This window comes from Garra rufa, chromosome 21, assembly GCF_049309525.1.
Source record: "Garra rufa chromosome 21, GarRuf1.0, whole genome shotgun sequence".
In the NCBI taxonomy this organism is placed as follows: domain Eukaryota; kingdom Metazoa; phylum Chordata; class Actinopteri; order Cypriniformes; family Cyprinidae; genus Garra; species Garra rufa.
In genome coordinates this window covers 22,314,252-22,326,551 of record NC_133381.1, presented here as the reverse complement: position 1 = coordinate 22,326,551, position 12,300 = coordinate 22,314,252, and the positions used below count along the sequence as shown (strand labels likewise).

At 39.1% G+C, this 12,300-nt stretch overlaps 1 protein-coding gene across 5 annotated transcripts in view; it reads left to right on the top strand.

Annotated features, from left to right (window-relative positions):
- The window catches only part of hectd1 (HECT domain containing 1), a 47,004-nt gene that overhangs the window by 24,751 nt on the left and 9,953 nt on the right, over positions 1–12,300 (top strand). Inside the window, exons 24-35 of one of the 5 annotated variants that reach the window (XM_073826668.1) lie at positions 304–480; positions 1,835–2,536; positions 4,012–4,233; positions 4,426–4,604; positions 4,929–5,085; positions 8,628–8,850; positions 8,943–8,997; positions 9,309–9,491; positions 9,869–10,082; positions 10,169–10,251; positions 10,401–10,528; positions 10,632–10,833. In XM_073826668.1, the coding sequence (XP_073682769.1) occupies positions 304–480; positions 1,835–2,536; positions 4,012–4,233; positions 4,426–4,604; positions 4,929–5,085; positions 8,628–8,850; positions 8,943–8,997; positions 9,309–9,491; positions 9,869–10,082; positions 10,169–10,251; positions 10,401–10,528; positions 10,632–10,833 (2,525 nt within the window). Of the gene's footprint in view, positions 1–303; positions 481–1,693; positions 2,537–4,011; positions 4,234–4,425; positions 4,605–4,928; positions 5,086–8,627; positions 8,851–8,942; positions 8,998–9,308; positions 9,492–9,868; positions 10,083–10,168; positions 10,252–10,400; positions 10,529–10,631; positions 10,834–12,300 lie in introns of all 5 variants that reach the window. The other 4 variants (XM_073826667.1, XM_073826666.1, XM_073826670.1 and 1 more) reach the window with 4 other exon arrangements.

The following is a 12,300-nucleotide window of genomic DNA, read 5'->3' as shown; positions in this document are numbered from 1 at the left end:
GGTTAAAAAATTGGATTATACATGGTTGAATTGTTCACAGTAAGACAATAAAAATTTCCATTGCATGCTGACTTCAACGAGTCATCTCTCATCACGAGTTTTGGATTATGTAAATGAAATTATTAACATATGAACTCGGAGCTGAATCATTAACAGAGAGCGATTTAGCAAACATGTCATTATAATTTGTCTACACTGTCACAAAAGAAAAATGACCTTCCTTAATTGCATGCTATTTTAATTTAAGACTGCTTTGTCTCTGCTCATGTTTCCAATTAGTCAAGGTTTGTTCTCCATTGTCAGGTAAAGCAGTGAAGGAGGCAGAGGCCAACCTGAGACGGCAACGCCGACTCTTTCGCTCTCAGGTGATGAAGTACATTGTACCGGGGGCGCGGGTGGTGCGCGGTATCGACTGGAAGTGGAGGGACCAGGATGGCAATCCTGCCGGAGAGGGCACTGTGACCGGAGAGGCTCATAATGGTGAGGAGCAGTGTCACTTTTGTGGCTCTTAGTGTGTGCATCCAACCGTTGATAGCTTGTATAGGACAGCGCAATGTGTAATGCTTATGCCATAGCAGATTCGTGTACAACGGTGTTCAAGGCGTCACTGCATCGGACCACCACATGAAAAGTGGTTTACTGGCCAATCAACAATGGAGTTCAGTGGTACTTCAATGTTTAAGGGAAACAAATTGTGAACATCAAGTGCATTTGCATGTTTTGAGGAGCTTTCTGCAGCAAATCCATCACAAGTGAGGGGGGAGATGGAGTTACCATTACTGACGTTCACACAGTAAAACGGAACGAATGTTAGATCACATTGGACTTGTTTTCCCAGCATGCCTCAGAGGGACTGCTTTCAGATCAACCCTTTCCATTTTAAAGTATCTTCGTGCAGTTTAAGATAACAAGCTATGACTAGGCTGATCTGAAACTAGTCTTTCTTCCTGTGTTTACTTCTTCTTGTGGTGCTTTTCTCCTGCTTCTATTCTGCATGAATAAATACTAAAAAAACCTGTTTCACACTCTGAAGTTCAATGATAAGTGTTAGATTACTACTTTTTGCTCTCTGCAACTGTCATTCCATACTTTTTTGTTTTTATTAGTTTGCTATTTTGAAGTGCAACCTTTATCCCTCCCCCCCAACTTAACAGGTAACATTTTTGATGTCCTACTCGTATTATCTTAAGCATCCACTCTGTTGCTGTTGATTCTTTGGGCAGCCATGTTTCAGTGTGTAAAACAGCCTTTTTAACCTGTCTCCATCAGTCAAGCCAAGTGCATGTTGATGTCACAATTTGCAAGCTCCGAATGAACTCCATTGCAAGTGTATTTGACACTGACCAAAATGATTCTTCTGTTCTTTTTCTTAAGTGGCTTCGTAGCTTGGCATTTGCAAAATTCTACTGCTTTTTTTTTAATTTGTCATTTTCTGTGCTTCGTGTTTCTACCTCACTGCTTCACCTGGACCAGAGTGATTTGGGTATCTCTTTAGATGATTAAAAGTATTTAAAATATATGAATTGGAGAGGTTTTACAGATCAATTTTACCTCATCCGATGATCTTGGTTTGTTCTGCTATTTCTGGTCCAGCGTCGAGCAAAAGCTGTTGTCTTTGACTTGCTGCTGTCTTTCTCTGCTCTCTTGCTGGGTCTCACCCGTTCATATCCCCCCTCCCTCCCCCACTTTCCAGGCTGGATTGATGTCACCTGGGATGCCGGTGGCTCAAACTCGTATCGTATGGGTGCGGAAGGGAAGTTTGACCTCAAGCTTGCGCCAGGGTACGACCCTGAATCAGCGCCGTCACCCAAACCTGTTTCATCCACTGTTGCAGGCACGCCGCAGTCCTGGAGCAGCCTGGTGAAAAATAACTGTCCAGACAAGGGTGGCTCATCCTCCACAGCGGGGGCCAGTTCCTCTAGCCGCAAGGGTAGTAGCAGTTCGGTGTGTAGCGTGGCCAGCAGCAGCGATATAAGCCTCAGCTCCACCAGAGTGGAGCGCAGAGTCGAGAGCCTGTTGGAGCAGGGAGTAAGCATCGTCGGAGGGCCCCCGGGGGCAGAGGGCCAAGAACCCATAGTTGTGCTTTCCACAGCCGAAGCTGGCTCTGCCTCCAGCACCAGCACACTAACTGCGGACACAGGAAGTGAAAGTGGCGAACGTAAAACACCAGCACCCGATGGCACTTCAAGACAGTCGGCTGAGTCGACAGCCATCTCTATGGGAATCGTGAGCGTGAGCTCGCCGGACGTCAGCTCGGTTTCGGAGTCATCTAGTAAGGACGCTGCATCCCAGAGGCCCTTGTGCTCTGCCACCAGTGCGCGGCTCTCCGTCAGCTCGCTTTTGGCAGCTGGAGCACCCATGAGCTCAAGTGCCAGCGTCCCCAACTTGTCATCTCGCGAGGCCAGCCTGATGGAGTCGTTCGTTCGCAGAGCGCCCAACATGTCTCGCACCAATGCCACCAACAACATGAACCTGAGCCGAAGCAGCAGCGATAACAACACTAACACGCTGGGACGCAATGTAATGAGCACTGCCAGTGAGTATCTTCAGCTGCCCATTCTTCTAACAGCAAATACCTGGTTTAGGTCAGTGGTTCTCAACCTTTTTGATTTCAAAGGCCTATATTGTCCACAACAATATTCAAAGCCTTTTTTTTCCAGAACTGTTTTAATGTATGGGCTCTCCTAGTTACTGTACATTTAAAAGTAACTGCAATAGTCAAAATTAAAAGAATTTAGTTTCAGGATTTTGGAAGTTTAGGAAGCTGAATGATCTTCAGTGTTCAAATTCATTTTTAACCAATAAATAAAAACATATTTGTATATAGTTTTGTACCAAAATAAAATATTTTAGAATTTGGCAACTACCAGTCATAAGTATTTGAACAGTAAGATTTTTAATGTTTTTTTTTATTATTATTTTAAAAGTTTCTTCTGCTCACCAAGCCTGCATTTATTGGATCCATGTTAAACATCATTGGTCTGAAATATATATATTTTTGTAAAATTATGAGTGTATTTCTTTTAAACAGTTTAAATATTTTTAAACAATTTAAAGCATCCTTGCTAAATAAAAGTATTAATTTCTGTAATTTATCCCAAAAAATAAAAATACCGGCTCCAAGCTTTTGAATAGAATGTTACAAAAACATTTTATTTCGGTTAAATGCTGATCTTTAAAACGTTCTATTCATCAAAGAATCCTGAAAAAAATTACTGTTATAAATATGTATAATAATAATAATAATAATAATAATAATACAAATGTTTCTTGAATAGCAAATCAGCATATTTGAATGATTTCTGATGTATCGTGACTGGTGTAATGATGCTGAAAATTTTGGAATATATTACATTTTAAAATATATTCAAATAGATGGCAATTATTTTAAATGATAAAAATATTTTACAATATTACTGATTTTTTTCCTGTAATTTGGATCAAATAAATGCAGGAGAGCAGAAGAGACCATTTAAAAATCTTACTGTTAAATCACGAATCACATGCTTAAAATTCTTAATGTTTATCTAGATAGTGACTGACTCTTCAAAGAAAATGAACCTGGTACCTGGTTGAGTACCACTGGTTTAGATTTCTTTTAACCTTATCTTTTGAATTACTGACTTTGCTGATATTTGATACATTCAGAAACATGTACGTATACAAGAGAAATAGTAGTGTTTCCTGTCAGTTGCAACAGTTTCTTTGCTATGCCTCAGACTGGATTTGCATTAAAATGTTATCAAATTTAATTTGCAAGCTTCTCTGGCCTTTTTATGATTTTTATGAACACTTTTTCTTGTGATTATGTAACAGCAACTATTTTGTTGTAGGAGTGTTAAGTTACATTCTGCTTTGTGAATATTAACATGACTCAAATTTTTTGCCATGATTTGCATATTGCAGCCATTTGAAGCATGTTTAGTTTGTAGAGCAAGCTTTCAGTTTTTAGTTACCTGCTTATTTTATTCTTTTTGGAGACTAATCACAGTTTTTGGGTTTTGTTTGCAGCTTCTCCTCTCATGGGTGCGCAGAGCTTTCCTAACCTTACAACCACTGGTACCACCTCAACTGTTACAATGTCCACCTCCATAGTAACCAGCAGCAATAATGTAGCCACGGCAACTACAGGTTTGTCCGTCGGCCAGTTGCTCAGTAACACGCTGACGACCAGCCTGACCTCTACATCTAGTGAAAGTGACACAGGTCAGGAGGCTGAGTTTTCCCTCTATGGTAGGCCATGTTACATTTGTTATTCATCCTCTCTTAATCTAGTACATGCCCTTTTGTCGGCTGTTTTTGGCAGATTAATCTCTAATTTGATGTTTTTGCTTATTACTAAACTAATTCTCAGTCTTGTATTCTGAGTTCTTGCTTTTTTGCTATATGAAAGCTGACTGTTTTCATTGATTTTCTTTCACTCAGACTTCCTGGACAGCTGTCGGGCCAATACATTGCTTGCAGAGTTGGATGACGAAGAGGACTTGCCAGAGCCAGATGACGATGATGATGAGAATGAGGATGACAATCAGGAGGAACAGGAGTATGAGGAAGTTCTGGTACGGTCCAGGGTCAACCTTGGTTACCACGTTCATATTCATAGGGTAAAACCTGTTGTAGTTTCAATAATAGTACAGTGGAAATCCTTTATTTTTGGTTTTCTTTGTGTGCTCCTTTCTGGGTTACCTGAAATTTGGTGTTTTTTTTGTTTGTATTTTGTTTACTTTGGCGAATAGTGCTGTATTTATTGGTTAGGAATGTATTTGGTGTTCCTGTTTTTGATTTATGTTGTTTGCTCGTTTACCAGCATGGTTCCTCTGTGTAGCATGTCTTTGGTTAGGTGAAATATGTGTTTCACATTTACAAGCAGTTGAGCATTATGTGTAAGAGAGCTTTACCACTTTGCTTTTTCAATGGTGGCCCGAAAGGAGGAAGAGGAGTATGAAACCAAAGGCGGTCGGCGCAGAACCTGGGACGACGACTTTGTGCTGAAACGGCAGTTTTCTGCTTTAGTACCTGCATTTGACCCCAGACCAGGCCGGACTAACGTCCAGCAAACTACTGACCTGGAAATCCCTCCACCAGGTACTGTTTATGCTGTAGATAAATTCTTATTACTCTGTTAGCTGCAGTGTTACTGAAGTATTATTTTTAAAGTATTATAGTATTTTCAAATTTTTTTTTTTTTTGTAATTTAATTTTTACAATTGTTTATCTTTTATTTATTTCAGCTTTATTTAAATGAATTAAAACTATTTTTAGTTGTTTAAGTGAAAGGGACATGAACTGCCATTTTGTAATAATTTTGTACTGTTCTCTGAGGTCCACTTATGTTAAAAAGATTTTTACATAAAAAAACATAATTTAGAAGTAATAGGCTGGTTTTTTTTGTCCTGTTTTTGACCCCCACATCAGAACATCTGTTTGAATAGGTGTGGCAAATCGTAGACTTGGAAGTAAACATCCACAGTTGTGTATGTTTGACAGCCTACATCCTTCATAGAAGGACTCTGCTGTGATTTAGGTTAAAAATGTATAAATACTCAGCAGTAGTAGGACAAAGCAGTAGTGACCACATAATAAAAACCGTTACACTTGTGTGGTGTGACAATACTATCAGGTACAATATAGTTGGCACAGCATTGTCTTTTAGTGTCAGTCTTTCTGAAAATCCCACTTTGATTTCTGCCTTGTTTGTAAGGAATCCATTGTAAAATTAAGTGAACAAAGGACCAAGTTCTTACTGATGAGGTCTGGATCTTCATTAAAAATAAACTTCATCCACTCCTTTTCTAATGTTGGGATCAGAAGAAAGACAATGCAAAGACGCACAACTTTCCACAACTTGGTACTGCACAGCTTCTCGTTGTCTTTTGAGCCATATTTATTGTTTGGTTTCTGCGTAGACCTGTGTTTGCCTCTCTCTGTATTTACCTACTACATGTGCGAACCAGTTGGCTAAACAGGCAACTGGTTCGCACATGTAGTAGTGATTTTCTTCTGCAAAGGCGGTGTTTAGCCACACTATTATGTAGTAAAGTGGCACATTACACAACTTTTGGCAGATTGGCTTCAGTATAAGCTTTTTTTACAGGGTTTCCGCGGGGTCTTAAAAAGTCTTAAAAAGTCTAAAATTTAAAAATCTAAATTTTAGGCCTTAAAAAGTCTTAAATTCGCTGTTCTAGGTCTTAAATAATTTTACACAGGTCTTATTTTTCCGATGTCCATGTAACGCTCCCTCTAAAGCTCATTTAAATTCTCTTTTTGTTGTTTCCGTGGTGTTGTAGTTCTTTATTTCACTATTCCAAATATAATTTGCTGTATTTAAACTACAAATGAGACCAACATGCAATAGCCAATCAGCTTTCTGTTATTGGCGCGAGTCTCTCTCGGATTGTACTGCAGAAGGAAAATGGATTTAACTTTTTAGCTTTGGGGAAGTGCAAGTTTAGTGATACTTGGCTTGTAAAAACTGAATATAAGGCTTGGCTAAGGCCAGTTGCTAACAACTGTAGATTTTTTTCCTCCCTCTGTGGAAGTTACTGCGTTTTCAGACAGAATCGCAGTAGCAGAATACAGGTCAAACTACCTTTTTCTGTATATAATGTTAGTAATAATAATAATAATAATAAATATAGGTCGAGCTAGCTGACCGCCAGCCTTCGAGATACTTTTAAAATGTTTTTTTTTTTACTTGCCCGACCGAACAAACCGCCTGATTAAAACTGAAGTGACCAAAACAACTAGCGAAGCAGCGAAAGGCAATAAAGATTCATATTTTAATACATTCAACGTAAACAGAAATTGATAATGGATAGTGCATTTCTGGTCTATTTGTGACATACTTTAAAACAAATGAATGTAACAGCACTCTAAAGAAACACTCTGAGGTAAACATTTAAAATGTATAGTTTATTTATAACATGATATAGTTCAGTAACATACCAAGTGAGCTTTTTGCTGAATATTCTCACAATTACAAATGTTACATTAATTTAGCTCAATATACAAGTAGTTACTTACATATTAGACAAAATATTTCCACTGTTTTGTTCTGTTTCACCAATGAAAATAGTTCCAAACAAGGATCGCAGCAGAAGCATTCTCCAAGCAACGTTTTGCTATGATTCAGCGTTTTGCTCGAATCATTTGAAATAACTCGCTTATGAAGTCACTTACCGCCACCTGCTGGTAGTTTAGTGTGTTTAAAAGTGTGCCTCCACACCCAACATTTCTAATTTATATATTTATAAATCAATAAATGTATTTAAAACATTAATCTGACTTTTAATTTTGCAGTGTAAATTATGTAATCTCACTGCTAACAGCCATTTAGAATTTATTGATAAATTCATAAAATAAAATTCAAAGCTAATGCATACATTTCAAAAGTAAAAAAAAAAAGGCCTTTATAAAGGTAAATCAAATATGCAGATTTAATATGTAAAAGCTAATAGAGCACTGATGAAAATATTGCTTCAGATTTTTTTTTACATATATTTCTAGTGGTACTTTTATGGGGATAGTTTGTGTGGAATAGTATCTGCTGATATGAAAAGTTCACTGTATATCGTAGTAATAAATTTAATTTATGAAAGCCATGAAATTGTTTACTTTTTACATTAAACACATTAAATATGACATATATGCATGTAATATAATATCTATTTCCATTACAGGTTTCGGTCTTAAATTTCATATAAGGTGGTATTAAAAAGGTCTTAAAAAGTCTTAAATTTCACTTGTTCATATCTGCAGAAACCCTGTTTTTAGGGTGTGTTCACTGTTTGGTTAAATTAAAACGAACCAGAGCGATTGCTCTATTAGTGCGGTTCATTTGAGTAAGTGTAAACGCTGTCATCCGAACCCTGGTGCACACACAAGCGGTCTAGACCGCTTAAAGGTGGGTCTCGTCCACTTTCAAAATTACTCTGGTGCGATTCGAATGAAATATGAATGCAAAACAGACCAAATACTTCTAAGCAAAATCAAAAACAGGAACTAATAATGACAAGATGCGACACTATACAACCTGATTTTACGAAGGTAACAAGCGTTGTACGCGAAACAAAATGAGCAGATAGCAAATGTGGCGTAACGAGGAGGTAAAGTGCCTTTTATGAGCTCTTTGTTTGCAGATGGTAAAAATAAAATCATATACCTGCAACACAAAGTGGCGCTGAGCAGACTTTTTAAGTCAAATGCACCTTTTCCTTTTGTTTGGAGTGTTCGGTGAGTTCCATCACAAAATATACGCCATTCAACCCGACCAATCAGGTTGTGAACGTATCACTATGCCTTTAGGTTCAGTATCTTTTGGCTTGCTGTCAAAAATGCCAGTGTGAACGCTAAGTGGACCAGGGCCAAATGTAGCATTTTCCTTTTTGGGCTGAACCAAGCGAACCAAGCTACAAGTGTGAACTCACTCTTACGCTAATGAAAGCTTTGAGTTCTGAAATTTATAGGAAGTTTTTATAGTACAATGACCTCTTACATGTCAAAAAGTCTACGGAATTTGGATTTGTCAGTTCATGACCCCTTTAACAATAACACTGGTTGGCTGCTGAGTCAAGCACAGCAATCCATTGTAATTTTGACCTTGCAAAATTTGTTTAATGTGCTTACAGGTACGCCTCGCTCAGAGGTACAGGAGGAGGTGGAGTGCACGCCTTCACCCCGTCTGGCTCTCATCCTGAAAGTAGCAGGTCTAGGGACAACTCGAGAAGTAGAACTACCTCTCAACAACTACAAGTCCACCATTTTCTATTATGTCCAAAAGCTTCTCCAGCTCTCATGCAATGGTGCTATTAAACCCGACAAGCTTAGACGCATCTGGGAACCTACGTATACGTGAGTCTATCATTTCCATGTTTCTATATTTTTTGTGTTTTCTCTTAGACATCTGTTAATAAGAATTGATTTTTGTTTTATGTATTTTGCAGGATAATGTACAGAGAGTTGAAGGATTCTGACAAAGAAAGAGAAAGCGGAAAAATGGTAATGACACGTTTTAACGACACTGCTCCACGCTATCTCTCTACCTATCTTCCTTTCATTCGCTCTCTTCGGCTCATTAAAATCTTGGCTGTGATTTTTCTGTGGCTGTCCCCAATGTGTAAATGCTCCTTCTCAGTAAACTGTCTGTCAGCCGTCACTAACCTTAAAGCTAGGAGACTGTGAAATGATTCCCAGTGGTATCTATTGTTAAATGCACGGGCCTCTCTAGTGGTTAAACCTACTGTAATGCATGTGTATTGCGTGAGACTTTACAATCAGGAAAGACCAACATTTGGTTCTTCCTGTTGTAGGGTTGCTGGTCTGTAGAGCATGTGGAACAGTACCTTGGCACAGATGAATTACCAAAGAATGACTTGATAACCTACATGCAGAAGAATGCAGACTCAACTTTCCTGCGCCACTGGAAATTAACCGGCTCTAATAAAAGTATTAGGAAAAACAGAAATTGTTCGCAGCTCATAGCTGCATACAAGGTATAGAATGCCATCGGATGTGCATATATATCTTTACATACCATCTTTATTTTCCCTTCTCTGTTTTTCAAGTATTTTTCTATTTCTTGCTTGACTGTCACTTGTGTAGCCACCTGTTAGACAGTTGTTGCTGTCCTTATGTAACTTTTAATGCCTAAATGGTGTAAATGTTGTACCATGAAAGTTTTTAGGTGTCATTGTGGACTGTTCTCTATTTGGTTTGATTTAAGTTTTTGTTGTCGTCTTTGGCCATAAACTATATAATTTTGTAAGAATGCAGTAATTGCGTTGTTACAGGTGTGTTGTGATTGTTATAAAAGGGTTGGGAGAAAAAATTCAGAGTAGTGTGTGTTAACAGTGCATGTATGGTTTTACAGGACTTCTGTGAGCGTGGCTGCAGATCTTCAGGCCTGAGTTCAGGGACGTTGTCCGCCACGCAGAGCTGTGACATTCTGAGTGCTGCACGCGAGCAGGCTCAGGCCAAGGCGGGCTCAGGACAGAGTGCCTGCAGTGTAGAGGACGTACTGCAGCTCTTGCGCATCCTCTTTACCATCGGAGGAGAACCCTTATCCGGCCGCACACTACAGGAAGGTAAGGAGCTCATCCGCACTGCATTGTCTTTATTTTTATTTTATTTTTTTCATTAGTATGGATTTAAAAGTCATTTCTTTGTGTAGATGTGGAGGAGCTGCAGTTCAATGCATCACCTGAGGAATTCACCAGCAAAAAAATCACAACCAAAATCCTGCAGCAGATCGAGGTAATTTGATGCATTAATTATGCATGTTATTTACATTGTAAATACAGTACTGTTCAAAAGTTTGGAGTCAGAAATTAATCCTTTTATTCAGAAAGAATGCTTTAAATTGATCAAAAGTGACATTTCTGTGTTTTTGTTTTGTCTTGTAGGAACCACTGGCCCTGGCTAGCGGTGCTCTCCCAGACTGGTGTGAACAGTTAACCAGCAAGTGTCCTTTCCTCATACCATTTGAAACCCGGCAGCTTTATTTTACCTGCACTGCATTTGGAGCCTCCAGGTCTGTGATTGCAGAATCTAAAGAAATTTGTAATTTAAACACTATTCTGGAATATTAAATCTGAAATACAGTGATTTGAGAATTTGCATCTCTCTGTCTCTAGGGCTATTGTCTGGCTCCAGAACCGAAGAGAAGCCACTATGGAACGTTCCCGGCCATCCACAACGGTTCGCCGTGATGATCCTGGCGAGTTCCGTGTGGGTAGGCTCAAGCACGAGCGTGTTAAGGTGCCTCGCGGAGAGAGTATGATGGAGTGGGCTGAGAGTGTGATGCAGATACATGCTGACAGAAAGTCTGTACTAGAGGTAAACGCCACAACATAATGTCTGCGAAGAACAATAATGTCTAAAAGTCTGAGACTGCTAGTGAAAGTCTTCACCACAAATTGCATTTTCAATATAAAAATTTAAAAGAGTTTAATTTAACAATGTACATGTACAGTTTTGTTGCATTTGACGTCTTTCTGTTTTAATAACAGCAAATATTTGAACAAAAGCTACTTTTCCACTGTTGGACCGAACTGTTCTAAATTCTTAACTGTTCAATTCTGAGCTGATCCAGGCCAAAGCGATACTAATATGTTTTAGCTTTCGGCCTCGTTTACACCAGTTATTAAGATACCTGATAAGAGTTTTGATCAGTCGGTCGATTAGTAAATGAGGGAGACACATTCATATTCACACCTGGTGTTTTATGGTGTGTAGTTTGGTTCGTTTTCTTTATTTGGTCCGGGCCAAAAGGGAAAATTATACATTTGGTCCTGGTCTGCTTAGCGTTCACACTGGCATTTTTGAAAGTGAACCTAAAGATACCGAACCTAAAGGTATAGTGACATGCTCACATGATTAGTCGGGTTGAATGACGTATATTTCGTGATGGAATGCACCGAACAATGCAAAGAAAAGTAAAGGTGTGTTCAACTTAAAGTGCCGATGCGGCTGTATGACATCAAAGTACACATTCACTGATTGGTCTGCTCAGTGCCACTTTAAAACACTTTTTAAATTGTATATGATTTATTTATTTTTTCACGACCTGTGAACTCTCAACGAGCTTATAAAGGCACTTTAACTTGGCGTTGTTCCATGTTAGCCCTCTGCTCATTTTGTTTTGGAAACACCACTTGTTCCCTTCGTGAAATCATGTCGCATAGCGTCGCATCTTGTCATTACTTCCTGTTTTTGGTTCGTTTAGAAAAGAGTCTTAAACTCCAATTCCTGGAGGGCTGCAGCCCTGCAGAGTTTAGCTCCAACCAGCTCCAACTCACACCTGCTTGGAATTTCTAGTAATCCTGAAGACCTTGATTAGCTGGATCAGGTGTGTTTGATTAGGGTTGGAGCGGATGTGCAGAGCTGTGGCCCTCCTGGAATTGAGTTTGAGACCACTGGTTTAGAAGTATTTGGTCCATGTTGCATTCATATTTTATTCGAACTGCACCAAAGTTCTTTTGGAACCAGACCGAGACCCATCTTTTTAGTGGTCTCGGTCCGCTTGTTTGGTGTGCACCAGAGTTCAGATGTCAGCGTTCACACTTAAATGAACCGCACTAACAGAGCAAATCGTACCAGAGTTCAATCGAACCAAACGTTCGTCCACGTTTGAACCACTTCTGTCCTGATTTCTTTTGAGGAAAGGGTCTATGGGCCAGTGTATATGGGAGTTTTCTGATCTTTTGATTTAATATTGTGAAATAAGCTTGCGCAATTTACACATGAGCTGAACACTGTGGGATTTTTTTTTTTTTCTTCCCTAATCGTGCCATGCCATGCCAA